We start from the raw sequence: 14,646 nt of genomic DNA, 5'->3' as shown, positions 1-14,646 counted from the left end.
ATGTGTTGGAACCTGATGGGCTCGGTTTGACGTCCAAAAGGCTTAAGAGGGGTTTAGTCCAAGGGTTTTTAGAAGAAAAGGAAAATATGATCCTAACTGTTAAACCCAACTGTTTGCAGGTTGTGTAAATGTCGGCACTATGCCACAGACCAAAGTCAAGTTGAATTATCCCACTAGGGGAGGTGAGGATGCAGCCAGGTATTCACAGACACACCATCAACAAGACACAGACTAAGAGAACAGTTAGTGCTGAACTAGAACAGCAGCAGCAGTAATCCCCCGGCCCTGCTGTCTGTGTGTCTCTGACAATGGGTAACATTCTGGAACTCCTTGGGTCCTCCATGATGTCATGGGATCAGCATGCAGAGCAGATGGGAATGCTCTCGTCCAACAGAGTGTGGAGCAGTCGGTCATATGGTGGACAAGTACTGACTTGTCCCAAGGCTGACCACGACCACCGGCGATGTCCAGCGACCCTCGTTACTGTCCAGAGACTCCTGATACCGTCATCAGCTTGATAACCGTTATTAAATCATTTTAAGGGGCTTACACGACATGTTCACTCCTCTTTTGACTGATTGAGACACTTCTCATTAAGTCTCATAACTCTGGCACTGGGTGTGGAATTCTGAGTAATTACCCAGAGTAGCTAGTATGTCTGTAATGAAGATTAATAGTCGCTATGTAGTGGAACGCGATAAGCAAATCGCGAAGGCTGCGATTAAAAAATGTTTGGGATTTTTTAATTTGATCTTACTTATTTTATTTACTGTTACTGTACTCACTGGTTAAATAAATGAATATAAATAAATAAATAAATGTTATTTATATTCATCTCAACACAACGGCCTGGCCTAAAGAAAAGAGCGTTTTATATGTTGACTGCTTCCAATGTTGTGGTCATGATTTATTGATTGATTTAGTGAATAATACAGAACATAAGGAATTTTAAAAAGAAAAATCACATACTAAATCGCAATCCCAATATTGGTTGAAATAATCGCAATTTGATTATTTCCCCAAATCGTACCCTAGACTCAACTCACCATGACCCATTGATGGAGTGTTCCAGATGACTCGTCCACCACATGACCGCTAACTGTCGGGAACACGCGTGAGCGGCAAGTAATTATTGTCTGGTCCGTCTTTATGTGCCCCGGATTACACATGTTGTTTGTGGATTAAAATGCAAATTTTTCATGCAAAAAAAATTGAATTAGTTGAATGATGAAATTAAAACAAGACCCTTCGACATGGAAATACAGCTTTATTCTTTGTAAGAAACTTTGTTTCAGTAGTTAATGAAACAACCTATCAGAACATATGTAGCTGAGCCGATACAAAGGGGAAAAAAGGAACCTAGACACACAGAAGAGCTGTACAAGGAGATCATTGTTAGGGTATCATGTGTAGAATTGAATATACATCATGTGTATGATATATTATACACGTGCTTAAACACTGATAGAGCAGCACGATGAAGGAGGTGTTCAAAAGCAACATTCCCTTTTGAACCTAGTACTTTCACTGCTTCAGGATGAGCACATGAAATATACACCACACCCCCGTCATCACTGATCAATGAAACCTGATTCCTTCTAGAACTATTAGAATCAGCCCAATCACCGTCTGTAACTCTGGGCCTCGGGTTCAACACTAGGCGGCTTTAGACAGTCCAACAAATGACCGTTGAGTTAATTCAGATGCCTTTTTTTTAATATATATATATTTAAGTAGTAATAGTTGGCCATCGTGGAAAGACCTCATTCATGCAGCTTTCAAAAAACACACGGCAGTAAAAGGTAGCAGACGTCTTCACGTCCCCCACAGGTCAGATCAGAGAGAAGCCTGGGAGACGCTGAGGGGCTCCAGAGACTCCAGGCTGCCCCTCCACCACCAGGCCGGCCACAAGAAGGAGCGTGAGGGTGAGGGGAGCCTGACCGTATCCCCGGACAACCGGCCGGACTGTTCTCATGGACCAGAGTTCTACCGAGTTCTATCTGGTTCTGGTTCACATCAAGAGGCCTGCAGAGTAGCTGTGATATTCGCCTGATGTGTGATTTATTACAAGGCAACTTACACTTTATAGAACCGTAATAAAAAGTAGTGTAATGTTCAGGCTTAACATTCAGTCCATCTGCTCAGAGTCGGCAGAGCTTTTTAAGGTCAGCCGTTAAATCTGATCTAGAATCAGTCATGTATTAAAACATTCTACAGCGCTGCCTAGGATTTCGTTTCGAGAGAGTGAGGTCTACCACCTTACTTGTGCAGACTAACTGCCTAGTTTCTAGGAGACCAGCGTATACAATGTAGTCCATTAAGGGAATGTTGCAGCAATCTCTTTGACGATGACGGCTCTCCACCGAGTCATGAGTCTTCATAGATTTGTCTGTTTCTGACTTGATACTGGTTGGTCATCTGAACAGTTAAAGGAAGCTTAACAGGGCTTGGCTCAACTGACTGATGGACCAATAAAGACCTACTTTCAAAATAAATAGGTTGTGTTGGATTGGAAATTGAATTGTTCTTAAGATGCTGTTGGACCATAAATACAGCCCCCCCCCCCCAATACACCATATGTAATAAGTACAAATAAACACCAGTGATCGATTGCTTTGGGGGACTTCATGGAAGACATGCGGCCGTCTCATCTCTCTACACATCCCAGCTTCTTCCCAGACTACGTTTGTGTTGGAGAACCCCAGAATAGGACAGCAACAAAAAGGCTAAATTAAAAAGAAAAGGCAACCAACGACAGGAAATACGTCTCTGCACAAACATACAAACACAGACCGAACATGTACAAATGTTTTCTGTATTTTTCATTTATAAGGCAAAAAGATCAAAATACAAAGTCTAAAGTTCTGCAACCATCAGACTGATTATTCTGTTGATCGGTTTGACCGCGGTCTCGTCGTGTCATCGGTCTCCCGGTCGACGCCTGGGTCACCGAGTCCAGCACCGCCCGCTCAACGGACCAGAGGGGGTCCACCGCACTGTGACATCATAGGTTCATCGGCTCCTACAGCGCGGCGGGACGCGACCCGAGGCGTTCGTCAGCCTCGGAACGGCTCAAATAACAAACGTTTAAAACAGGGCGACCAATCACAGAGACCGCCAGTGTGCCCCCTCCAAGGCAGGAACCAATCGGACGCCTTGGCCTCGGCAGGAAGTGAGATACTCAGAAGATTTCCATTTCACGCCACTTCACGTTTTAGAAATTGTTTTAATAACATCGGCGAAGGAATCAGACCAGTTTCATGTTAATCTGGAAGGTTGAAAGAACAGTTTTTGTTGCCTAGGATATAAACTGCCCGACAGGCTGCATATGTTTCATGAACTCGTCTGTATTGTTGTGAACTAAGCAGCCACACTGTGTCGGCTCCAGTCAACCTCCAGTAGTCAGTACCGGCTAGTGGGGGTTGATCGGGAGTCACCGGTGGGTACAGTGGAATTACAGAAGAACAGATCTCCAAAAGCACAATAGAAACATACCGCATCCAACGAAAAACTAGAGTCAAATATCAAGGGCAGTACAGCCAGCCTGAGCCTATAGGAGCCAGTCCAAACTAATTCAGCAATAGATTGTGACCGTGCCTGTAGTAGTAGGAATAGATAGTCTATGAGAAGTCCCAGACTTAATAAAGCATGTCAGGCTGAGGCTTCACGGGGCGATAAGGAGACGGTCTGCCCTGATGAACAACTGGCAGCCACCTCAGATATCAACACCCTTCCTTCTTTAATGGAATCAGCAAAACAAGTTTTCTCCACACAGTTGAACAAATGAGGAGCACTGGAGACGAACACACGTCACTCACAAGTAGACACACCGGAGAGGTGAATGTTAAACAAGAGAACAAACAGGGGAACGCGCTCATCCCCTTAGAACGTTACAGAGCAGACCAAGAAGAACAAAAAGAACCAAACGGAACCAGGATAAAGAACCAGCATCACAGCATCTAGGTTTTTTTTTTTTTTTTTGTAACGCCAAAAAACGGCCAAATACCGAGATGGTTGTGTTGGCTTCTGTTTGGCTCCTGAAGCACCACGACAAGGCGTTCACAGGCCTGAGGAGGAGGGGGGGGGGCAGACGGTCCTAAGCTCTGCCCTGCGGACCTGCTAGCCTAGGAGCTACCGCTAGCTGGCTAGCTCTCTCTCGGTGCCGTCGAGGAACTGCCAGCACTTTTTTTTTTTTCTTTTTCTTCTTCAAACCGTGGTCCAAGTCCACATCGAGAGAAGACCATCCAAAAATGAGCATAGGAAAGTTACAATAAATTATCTTGTTTGGCAGTGGATGTCTACCTGGCTGTTGGGCCCTGGAGTCGCCGTGAAACTGAGTCCGTTTAAAAACAACCCAAAGGAACATTCTAAAAAAGGCTTGAATGAGGGGCACAGAATGGCCGGCACAGTGGCGCTTTACGGGGGGGGGGGGGGAATCAAACAGGAGTCCCACCCAGACGCTTCCTTCTTGATTGATTCGACATGATATTTTTGTTAACATGTATGCATGCACACGCACACTGACACAGACACACACGCGCACACACACACACACACACACAGAAGATATTGTTGCTCATATTGAAGTCTGTTGGATCTCCAGGTATGTCTCGGTGTTGACAGTCTGGTTGTTGGGGGGGGGGGGGGGGGGGGGGGGTGTCCATGCTTACTGATAGGAATGGGAGCCATGGGCCATGGGGTGGGGGGGGTGGGGGGGGATGGCTTGAGGACCAAGTCCAAAGGAGAGCAGTGAGGGGGGGGGGGGGCGGTGGGGGGGGGGCGGTAAGGCGGTGGCGGTGGGCGGTGTAATGAGGGAGTGGGGGGGGGGGCGACTTGTAATCCACAATCAGTGGATGAATGAAACAGAAAACAAACTATAAAAGGCGTTTTGGCCTGGGTCTGGAGGGGGGGTGGGGGGGTGTAGGGGGAGGGGGGGGCCTCAGGGCGGCGGGGTGGAGCGCGCCGGCGTGGCGGTCGGGGGTTAAAGTGGCTACAGAGGCTAGAGGCGGGGCTACGGAGGCTGGCGCTGGGCAGGGTGGACCGGCCCCCGGCCGCGGGGGAGGGGGGGGGGGGCGCCTCCCGGCTCCTCCTAGAACTCCTCCTGCTCCTGGTCCTGGTCCTCAGACTCCGCGTCGGGGATCACGAAGCCCTCCTGGGGGGGGGGGAGGAGAACGGGGAGAGGGCGGGGGTCAGACGCCGCGTGGTACACACACAGTCACGTGGTACACACACACAGTCACGTGGTACACACACACAGTCACGTGGTACACACACAGAGTCACGTGGTACACACACAGTCACGTGGTACACACACAGAGTCACGTGGTACACACACAGAGTCACGTGGTACACACACAGAGTCACGTGGTACACACACAGTCACGTCCTACACACAGTCACGTGGTACACACACAGTCACGTGGTACACACAGTCACGTGGTACACACACAGTCACGTGGTACACACAGTCACGTGGTACACACAGTCACGTGGTACACACAGTCACGTGGTACACACACAGTCACGTGGTACACACACAGTCACATCCTACACACAGTCACGTGGTACACAGTCACGTGGTACACACACAGTCACGTGGTACACACACAGTCACGTGGTACACACACACAGTCACGTGGTACACACACAGTCACGTGGTACACACACAGTCACGTGGTACACACACAGTCACGTGGTACACACAGTCACGTGGTACACACACAGTCACGTGGTACACACACAGTCACGTGGTACACACAGTCACGTGGTACACACACAGTCACGTGGTACACACACAGTCACGTGGTACACACACACAGTCACGTGGTACACACACAGTCACGTGGTACACACACACAGTCACGTGGTACACACACAGTCACGTGGTACACACAGTCACGTGGTACACACACAGTCACGTGGTACACACACAGTCACGTGGTACACACACAGTCACGTGGTACACACACAGTCACGTGGTACACACACACAGTCACGTGGTACACACACAGTCACGTGGTACACACAGTCACGTGGTACACACACAGTCACGTGGTACACACACAGTCACGTGGTACACACACAGTCACGTGGTACACACACAGTCACATCCTACACACAGTCACGTGGTACACAGTCACGTGGTACACACACAGTCACGTGGTACACACACAGTCACGTGGTACACACACACAGTCACGTGGTACACACACAGTCACGTGGTACACACACAGTCACGTGGTACACACAGTCACGTGGTACACACACAGTCACGTGGTACACACACAGTCACGTGGTACACACACAGTCACGTGGTACACACACAGTCACATCCTACACACAGTCACGTGGTACACACACAGTCACGTGGTACACACACAGTCACGTGGTACACACACAGTCACGTGGTACACACACAGTCACATCCTACACACAGTCACGTGGTACACAGTCACGTGGTACACACACAGTCACGTGGTACACACAGTCACGTGGTACACACACAGTCACGTGGTACACACACAGTCACGTGGTACACACAGTCACATCCTACACACAGTCACGTGGTACACAGTCACGTGGTACACACACAGTCACGTGGTACACACAGTCACGTGGTACACACACACAGTCACGTGGTACACACACAGTCACGTGGTACACACACAGTCACGTGGTACACACACAGTCACGTGGTACACACACAGTCACGTGGTACACACACAGTCACGTGGTACACACACACAGTCACGTGGTACACACACAGTCACGTGGTACACACAGTCACGTGGTACACACACAGTCACGTGGTACACACAGTCACGTGGTACACACAGTCACGTGGTACACACACAGTCACGTGGTACACACACAGTCACGTGGTACACACACAGTCACGTGGTACACACACAGTCACGTGGTACACACAGTCACGTGGTACACAGTCACGTGGTACACAGTCACGTGGTACACACACAGTCACGTGGTACACAGTCACGTGGTACACACAGTCACGTGGTACACACAGTCACGTGGTACACACACAGTCACGTGGTACACACACAGTCACGTGGTACACACACAGTCACGTGGTACACACAGTCACGTGGTACACACAGTCACGTGGTACACACACAGTCACGTGGTACACACACGTGTCACCATCACAGGTCGTGTTGCACTCCCTGATTATCACCTTTACCAGGTGACAGATTCTACCACCAGGTGGCAGTGTGTGATCCGTTATTACAAGCTCCCTCCACACATCACAGCGGGGGGCGTGTCCGTCTAGATGTGTTCTGGATAGACCAGCCGACCCAGCGGGCCGTAGCCTCAGACGTTGCTTATCTATCCGTCACACATCTAGGTGGACACGCCCATTTGTCAGTAGAGGCAGATTTTCTAAAACGGCGTGTAACTGATAATCACACCCTAATATATAATAGGACACCTTTAAGACTCAAAGGGGATGTGACTGCGCAGATAAACGCCAGAATAGAAGAAGGACACATTCTGTAGGAGGTCCTGCTGACAACTAGAGTCCACATCATGACTGCAGCGTGTCAGCCCATCCCTCCCTCTGCCGGGAGTCCTCCACATTCCTGACTGGAGTGTTAGATAATGACGTCAGCAGGCCTCCAGGGAGCCTGGCTCAGAGGAGCGGTAGATAATGACGTCAGCGGGCCTCCAGGGAGCCTGGCTCAGAGGAGCGGTAGATAATGACGTCAGCTGGCCTCCAGGGAGACCGGCTCAGAGGAGCGGTAGATAATGACGTCGGCAGGCCTCCAGGGAGACCGGCTCAGAGGAGCGGTAGATAATGACGTCAGCAGGCCTCCAGGGAGCCTGGCTCAGAGGAGCGGTAGATAATGACGTCGGCGGGCCTGATCCACTCGTTATACTTGTGGCTCGGTCGCACGTTGGAACAGGAGGATTTGAAACCGAACTCACGTCTGTGGCGTAGAGAATATCGATAATCCGCTGCAGTGTGGGGTCGCCCTCGCCCTCCTTCTCTTGGCATATCAGCTCGATGTTCCGCAGCTTTCCAAAGTAAAAGTCCCTCTCCTTCTCCATGTCTTGGATGGTCGTCTTCAGAACGTCCACCTGAGTAACACGGGGAGGACAGAGGCCAGAGGTCATGTTGGTGACCTTTGGTTAGTTAACGGGTTCAGGTGAGAGGGGGGGGGGGCTGACCTCCTGGTGGAGCTCTGCTTTCTCCTCGTCTCCTCCGCCCATCATCGGTCTTCTTGTGCTGGTCGGCGCCATCTTGGGTGCTACCTTGGCAACGGCGGCTCTCTGGGGAGCTGAGGAGGAAACAGGAAGTGGTCAGCCTGACGGTGAAGAGAGGAACCACCAGACGGCTTCCTCCACTGACCGGTGGTAACATGAACACACAGCGCCCCCTAGCCCCACTGGGTCACGTTACACCTTACAATTAATGAATAAAACCAAAGGAAGAGACACCGCTTGAGTTACACCATCGACTACAGTACGGCTACAGGGGGGGTATACTGGTAGAGCTGGTAGTGGTTATACTGGTAGAGCTGGTAGTGGGTATACTGGTAGAGCTGGTAGTGGTTATACTGGTAGAGCTGGTAGTGGTTATACTGGTAGAGCTGGTAGTGGTTATACTGGTAGAGCTGGTAGTGGTTATACTGGTAGAGCTGGTAGTGGTTATACTGGTAGAGCTGCTAGTGGTTATACTGGTAGAGCTGGTAGTGGTTATACTGGTAGAGCTGCTAGTGGGGGGGTTATACTGGTAGTGGGGGGGTTATACTGGTAGTGGGGGTTATACTGGTAGTGGGGGGGTTATACTGGTAGAGGGGGGGTTATACTGGTAGTGGGGGGGTTATACTGGTAGTGGGGGGGTTATACTGGTAGTGGGGGTTATACTGGTAGAGGGGGGGTTATACTGGTAGTGGGGGGGTTATACTGGTAGTGGGGGGGTTACACTGGTAGTGGAGGGGTTATACTGGTAGTGGGGGTTATACTGGTAGTGGGGGGGTTATACTGGTAGTGGGGGGTTATACTGGTAGTGGGGGGGTTATACTGGTAGTGGGGGGGTTATACTGGTAGTGGGGGGGTTATACTGGTAGGGGGGGGACCCTGACCCTGGTTGAGGATCTTCTTGGGGGGCCGGCTGAGCGCGGAGGTGGCGGGGGTCAGCGCGGCCGTGTCCTGTCCCTGCCGGGCCTCCAGGGGGTCGTAGTCCTGCCCGTCGTAGTTGGCGTCGAAGAACTTCTTGAACCACTGGACGAACTCAAAGTTGTCCTGGAACTTCCCCTTCACCAGCTTGTCCACCGGAATGATCTGGAAGGGTCGAGGAACGGGGTCATGTTTTTGCATTATGCAAACACGCCGACGGCGGTAAGTGCATTCCTGTTGGCACACGGCCAGGAGGAAAGGACGGCCGCCAGCCGTCATCACCGGACCATAAACACATTAAAGTGGTGATAAATGACGAGCCAATCAGAGTACGTATAAAAACGTTCAGTTCAAGGTTTCAGAGACGATAAAACTCCAGCGTTAGACACAATGTTTGTGGGAGAATGTAATCCCACACGGGGAGACGTTAGACCTCAAACTGGACGAGCTGCACGCACCCCCAGCAGGAAGCACACAACACATCCTAGTAGGGGGACTGGGCTCCGTTTAAAAAGCAGACGGTGGACATGGTCCTCGGTGGACGGAAGACAGTCCAGCTCAGTCAGCACAGCTGGACACATGAAGCCATGAGGACCCAGCGGTTAAAGGCTGCATCAGTTTATGTCCTCAAACAATGGGCGCCTGTTAAAGGGGATGTGTCTAGGTCTTGTCATCGCTCCTGATTAAAGGGCCACTAGGAGGGGCCGGGACGGGCCGTGCCCGGGGGCCCGCTGCCACCGTGGTTAGCGCTGTTGGCTCCCAGCACGCAGGTCCTTGGTTCAACCCCCCCGGGGGAGGGGTCATGATCCATAAAGCAGTACGCGTTGAGGCCTACCTTGTCGACGCCCATCTTCTTGAAGGAGGCCTGCAGGAGTTTGAAGTTGTGGATGTACTCGTGCTCCAGCTTGGCACCGAACTTGACTTTCTTCAGAGGCACCGAGTTCCGGAACAGCATGTCCATGAACTGGCAGTAGGCCCCGCCTACACAGACGCACACACACACACACACACACACACACACACACACACACACACACACACACACACACACACACACACACACACACACACACACACACACACACACACACACACACACACACACACACACACACACACACACACACACCATGAGCCTCCACCTGCGTGTCTGATACACGCTCAACTACATTATCAACAGAGTCGTTTTCCCACGGCTCTCCCAACGGCAGCCACGGCGTTGCGGTTTAATAATAAGTGTGCTCACTGAAGGATTAGATCAGCTGTGACACGCCCCGCTCCGCACACACATCACCCCCAGCTGGGACGCTAGCACGCAACGCAGTCACGAGGCTAGACTGAAGACACCCCCACTAGACCTCTGAGCGATCAATCATAAAGCCCCGTAGACGTTTGACCGAGGGACCCGGGAGCCTCGGAGGCGGGACTTATTCTTCAGAGGCCTATAGGAAAGGCAAATGACTTTACAGTAATGCTAAATCTTTGGTTATCACTTTTTTATATCAAACAATATATATACACATTCTAATAAATGTATCTATTTCATACTAATAAATGTAAAAAATAAATAAATATATATCTCTGAATAATAAAAATGAAAGAACCAATGAAAACGACAGACCAGAGGCCTGCCCTCAGACACATTGCACCAGATCAACCGTAGGCCTTTAAGCACTCAGTTGTTTGAAACATGATCTCATCCCATTTGCCACAACTCAGAGCCAAAACTCTGGGCTGTTCTCTTAGGTTAGCGTGCTACATCATGACGATGCAATCTGGTCCCCTGTGGACGAGCACAGCCACTCATTGGTTCAGCAGCCCGGTTTCACCCAGCGTCTCTCTGTACCCAGAGCTCATATAGGAGCTATGGGACCCGGCGGTCATACGTGTGTTGGCCAATGGTTTCCTCCAGCTGGTCTTGAAAATATGTTTCCCTAAAGCACACTGTGGGAACACAATGCATCGCTGGTTCTTCCTTAAAAGTTCTTAGCATAACCTTAAAACAACGAACGCCACGAATCCCCAAATTGTTTGGCTTACAAAATGCAACATGACTAAAGAAATGATAAGCACAGATTTCTACTCCGGACAACGACAAAGGTCTACACCGCAACGCACTTTTGCTATTCATATTAACGTGGAGATGGTGTAACACCATGACGGAATGTTCCCATTTCTTGGGGTCACCACAGTTGGGATCACCTGCTGCTGTGCAGAGGGGTTACAGGAAAGAAGGGTTTTGACTCGACTTGGTTTGCCCCGGCCTGCTTACCTGAGCACAGCATCTCTACCTTGGAGAGGTTGATCTGGAGGGACTCGTTGATCCAGGCCAGCATGTCATGGCGACTCAAGTTCTCACTGGTCACAGAGGTGGAGTACACATTCACAGCCATCTTCGGTCAACTGCAGACACAAACCAGACACATTCTAGACAACCCGGAGGACTTTTGATTGATTTGAGTGAGAGAGACGTGGCAGGAGGTGACAATGTGCAGATTCTGTTGGCCCTGTTTTTTTCAGTTCCTTGTCTTGGGAAGGAGGGGGAGATTTGCGTTGAAGTAACTTCACCTAACCATGTGGATTTTCATTTGACACCAAGTTATATAGCTATATACAGGTTACATAATCCTTAAGCATACAATTTAAACCACATATTTTTCGGTCTACTCTATACAAAAGAATAACACACGTTCTGCCAGATTGATTGCAGCATTGTAAAATGGGAGATAGTGGTTAGATAACTAGCTGGCGTACAACTCCACTGAACCTCTTCTGAGGCCACATGTGAACAGAGATCAGTACACCTAGTGTTCTGAAGCACCAACACTTTCTAGGAGCCGTGCATCACTGAGACCAGAGGGGTGGGGGTCACAACTCCCCAACGGCAACATCTTGAGGGGAAGGGGGAAGACATTTGGTGCGTTCGCCTCATGGACACATCGCGTGTTTAACTTCAATTACAGTAACGTATACATTTTCGATTCATTAATACATTAGACGTCCGAACTGGTCGCGATACGTAACGCAATGTGTGGCGAAGAGACGAAAGGTGGTGTCCACCCAGGCTCCCCCAGTCACCTTCAGCGGGGATTTTATGTTGCATTGTGACTGCAGCATAACGTAGGGGCTCTCCTCTCCGAACGCAACATTGAAACGTCCACCCACAACCACCGACGATAACGCTGAATAATGACATTCATACCCAGGTTTGTAAACCCGCTGGCACGGAGCGTGTGAAACAGCTCCTTTAGAAACACCGAAAATAAGACATCGGGAAAAGTGTTAACGCTAGTTCCCCGTCTGTCTCGGGTCAAGAATCAGAATCCGTGAATAAAATAACAGGCAGTCCCAACTATCAGCTGGTTCTAGTTTTGTCAGCAGCAGCAGCGGCGGGGCGGATGACAGCGCGGCGTCTGGACGCATCTTTGTCACCACCAGGTCCGGGGCGGCTAGTTGCCGCTAGCTCGACCCGCCACCCCGCCCTGAAGCCCCGCACCCCCCACACCCGGAGCCGAGGACACGGTACACGGGCTACCGGGGGGACGGGACACCGCGGCTCGAGTGCATGTACGCCCTGGTCTCGGGTCTCTCTGGGGATCGAACGCGGAGCTAAAGCGGAACGCGGAGAGAGAGCCGCGCCCCGCCGCGCCGCGCCGCCGCGCGGAGGGACGTCCGCCGCATGTCCGCTTCGGCTCCGCGCTGCGATGCTAACGTAGCGGCTAACGGACCGGCACCACCTTACCTACCGTGTGTGGGGGAAGGACGCTCGATTCTCCGCAATTCTTTCAAATGAAGATATCGTGTTATCGCTGGAACGATGATTCTGACAGCGGATGTTTTTTTTTTTGTGCGCGACAAATTATTTATCTCTCTCACACACACACACACACTGCTCTTGTTCTGTTCTCTCCGCTTCCGTTTGGCAGCCCTCCGTCCACTACCGGCAGCGGAAGTCACTGGCGCTGTGACGTAAGCACGTGACGGGGTGACGTCGTTACGTCGTCGACGGGAGAACGTAGAACGGAGCTCTGGGTCCGGAAGTGCGTCTCCCATTCATTATTCTCTCCGCTGCCTTTTTTCAGAAAGTCTTTATTACGAAGAGTTTTAAAAGCCTGGAGCCAAGACAGTCCTCCGTCAAGTGAGTCGTGACCATGAAACACTTCATTCGGGCCAGAAATATTTTTTTAAAACGGAAGAAAAGGCATAAGGTACAAGACTGTGCATTATTTTGTGAACGGTGAAGGAACTACTCGTCCCAGAAACCATTGCGGGCTTTGTTGCGGTCCAATAGTTTAGCGCGTTTCTTGCATCTTATAACCTCTGTCATTATTATATTGTTTATATTGTTAATAAAGTTGTATCATATATTGAGTGTCTGTGTATGTATAGTGTTCCGTATTGTGTATACTGTGTTTTCATCTACATTTTTTTGACTTTTTGGTATAAAGTATAGATGAGATTATCAACATCTAGGAGAGGTCAACATATCAGTTACAACAAAAACCAGAATCAACACAAATGGCCATCATCTCTGTTATGAGTTTAATAAAAATCTGTGAGCATTATTGAATGCTCTATCCAAAAATAGTTTCACAGCATTTCATTCTTTGTCAAAGTGTACAATTGGGATGTTACTATATGAATTTCAATATTCAAATGAGATTGTACTCTTAATACATTTTTTCGCTTTGGATTCGTCTAAAGTGTCAGTGAAAACTTAAAATAGATCATAACTAAAACAGTCAGGTTAAAAAATAACATGGAATTGTATTTCATATACTCCCATCTATAATAAAATCCTTCCATAATTAAAATTTTAAAATTCCAACAAAACACTTGATGAAACAGTGCGTCCCCATCAGAAAGTTGTAGCACGTTATCGATACCGTGGCAACGGGTCCTGTTGGAGATCGATAGCATGATCTGGTAGTGACCACTTCAACCGTTTAACGTCACTACATCCACTGTTAAAATAAATATAACAGGTGGATACACTATCGTACCCTTAAAGGGGTGGTTCGGACTGTTGGACATCGGACCTCATCAAGAGAGCCGGTGCGTCATTCATCCTTGGAGACCGTTTTCAACACGTCTCAGTCAGCGAGTAAAACAGGAAGCGAGTCGAGCTGACCTCGCCTGCTGTACCCACGGCCCAAAATAAAGAACAGCCGAGACAACTTCCTTAATTCAAACACGCCGTTTCATTTGGCCTCAATTGGTTACGGATGCGAACTTGGAATGGACATGCGCAACGGGGATTTCTAAAGGTTACTGTACAGTGGTGAGACTAGCGTCAGGCGCTGATCATCACTACGGTAGAGCTAAGAAGGTTCTGCGAGCGCTTCAGACCAACCTTACCAACGAACGACGTACGAAAGAGATTCGTAGCAAAGAACGCTTCGGGAAACACACAAAATGAGGTAGAACTTAAAGAAGATTGAGGTAGAACTTAAAGAAGAGGTTACGAATGCCGGCGCTTTTGCGCGTGGTAAGGCTATGTGCACG

General features: G+C 49.7%; 1 protein-coding gene across 1 annotated transcript; it reads right to left on the bottom strand.

Annotated features, from left to right (window-relative positions):
- Nucleotides 1-4,952: 4,952 nt before the first annotated feature.
- Nucleotides 4,953-13,069, bottom strand: LOC311354059 (microtubule-associated protein RP/EB family member 1-like). Its single transcript, XM_084473854.1, has 7 exons — nt 12,888-13,069; nt 11,414-11,544; nt 9,977-10,122; nt 9,108-9,306; nt 8,191-8,300; nt 7,948-8,100; nt 4,953-5,152 (listed from the first exon to the last, which is right to left on the bottom strand). Exons 2-7 carry the CDS (start codon nt 11,532-11,534, stop codon nt 5,090-5,092), a joined length of 792 nt encoding a protein of 263 aa, XP_084329980.1. The 5' UTR covers nt 11,535-11,544; nt 12,888-13,069; the 3' UTR covers nt 4,953-5,089.
- Between the last annotated feature and the right edge of the window lie 1,577 nt (nt 13,070-14,646).

Source organism: Micromesistius poutassou (assembly GCF_964030765.1).
Source record: "Micromesistius poutassou genome assembly, chromosome: 10".
Classification (NCBI taxonomy): Eukaryota; Metazoa; Chordata; class Actinopteri; order Gadiformes; family Gadidae; genus Micromesistius; species Micromesistius poutassou.
Note: the sequence above shows the minus strand (reverse complement) of the source record. Positions and strands in the feature narration are given on the sequence as shown.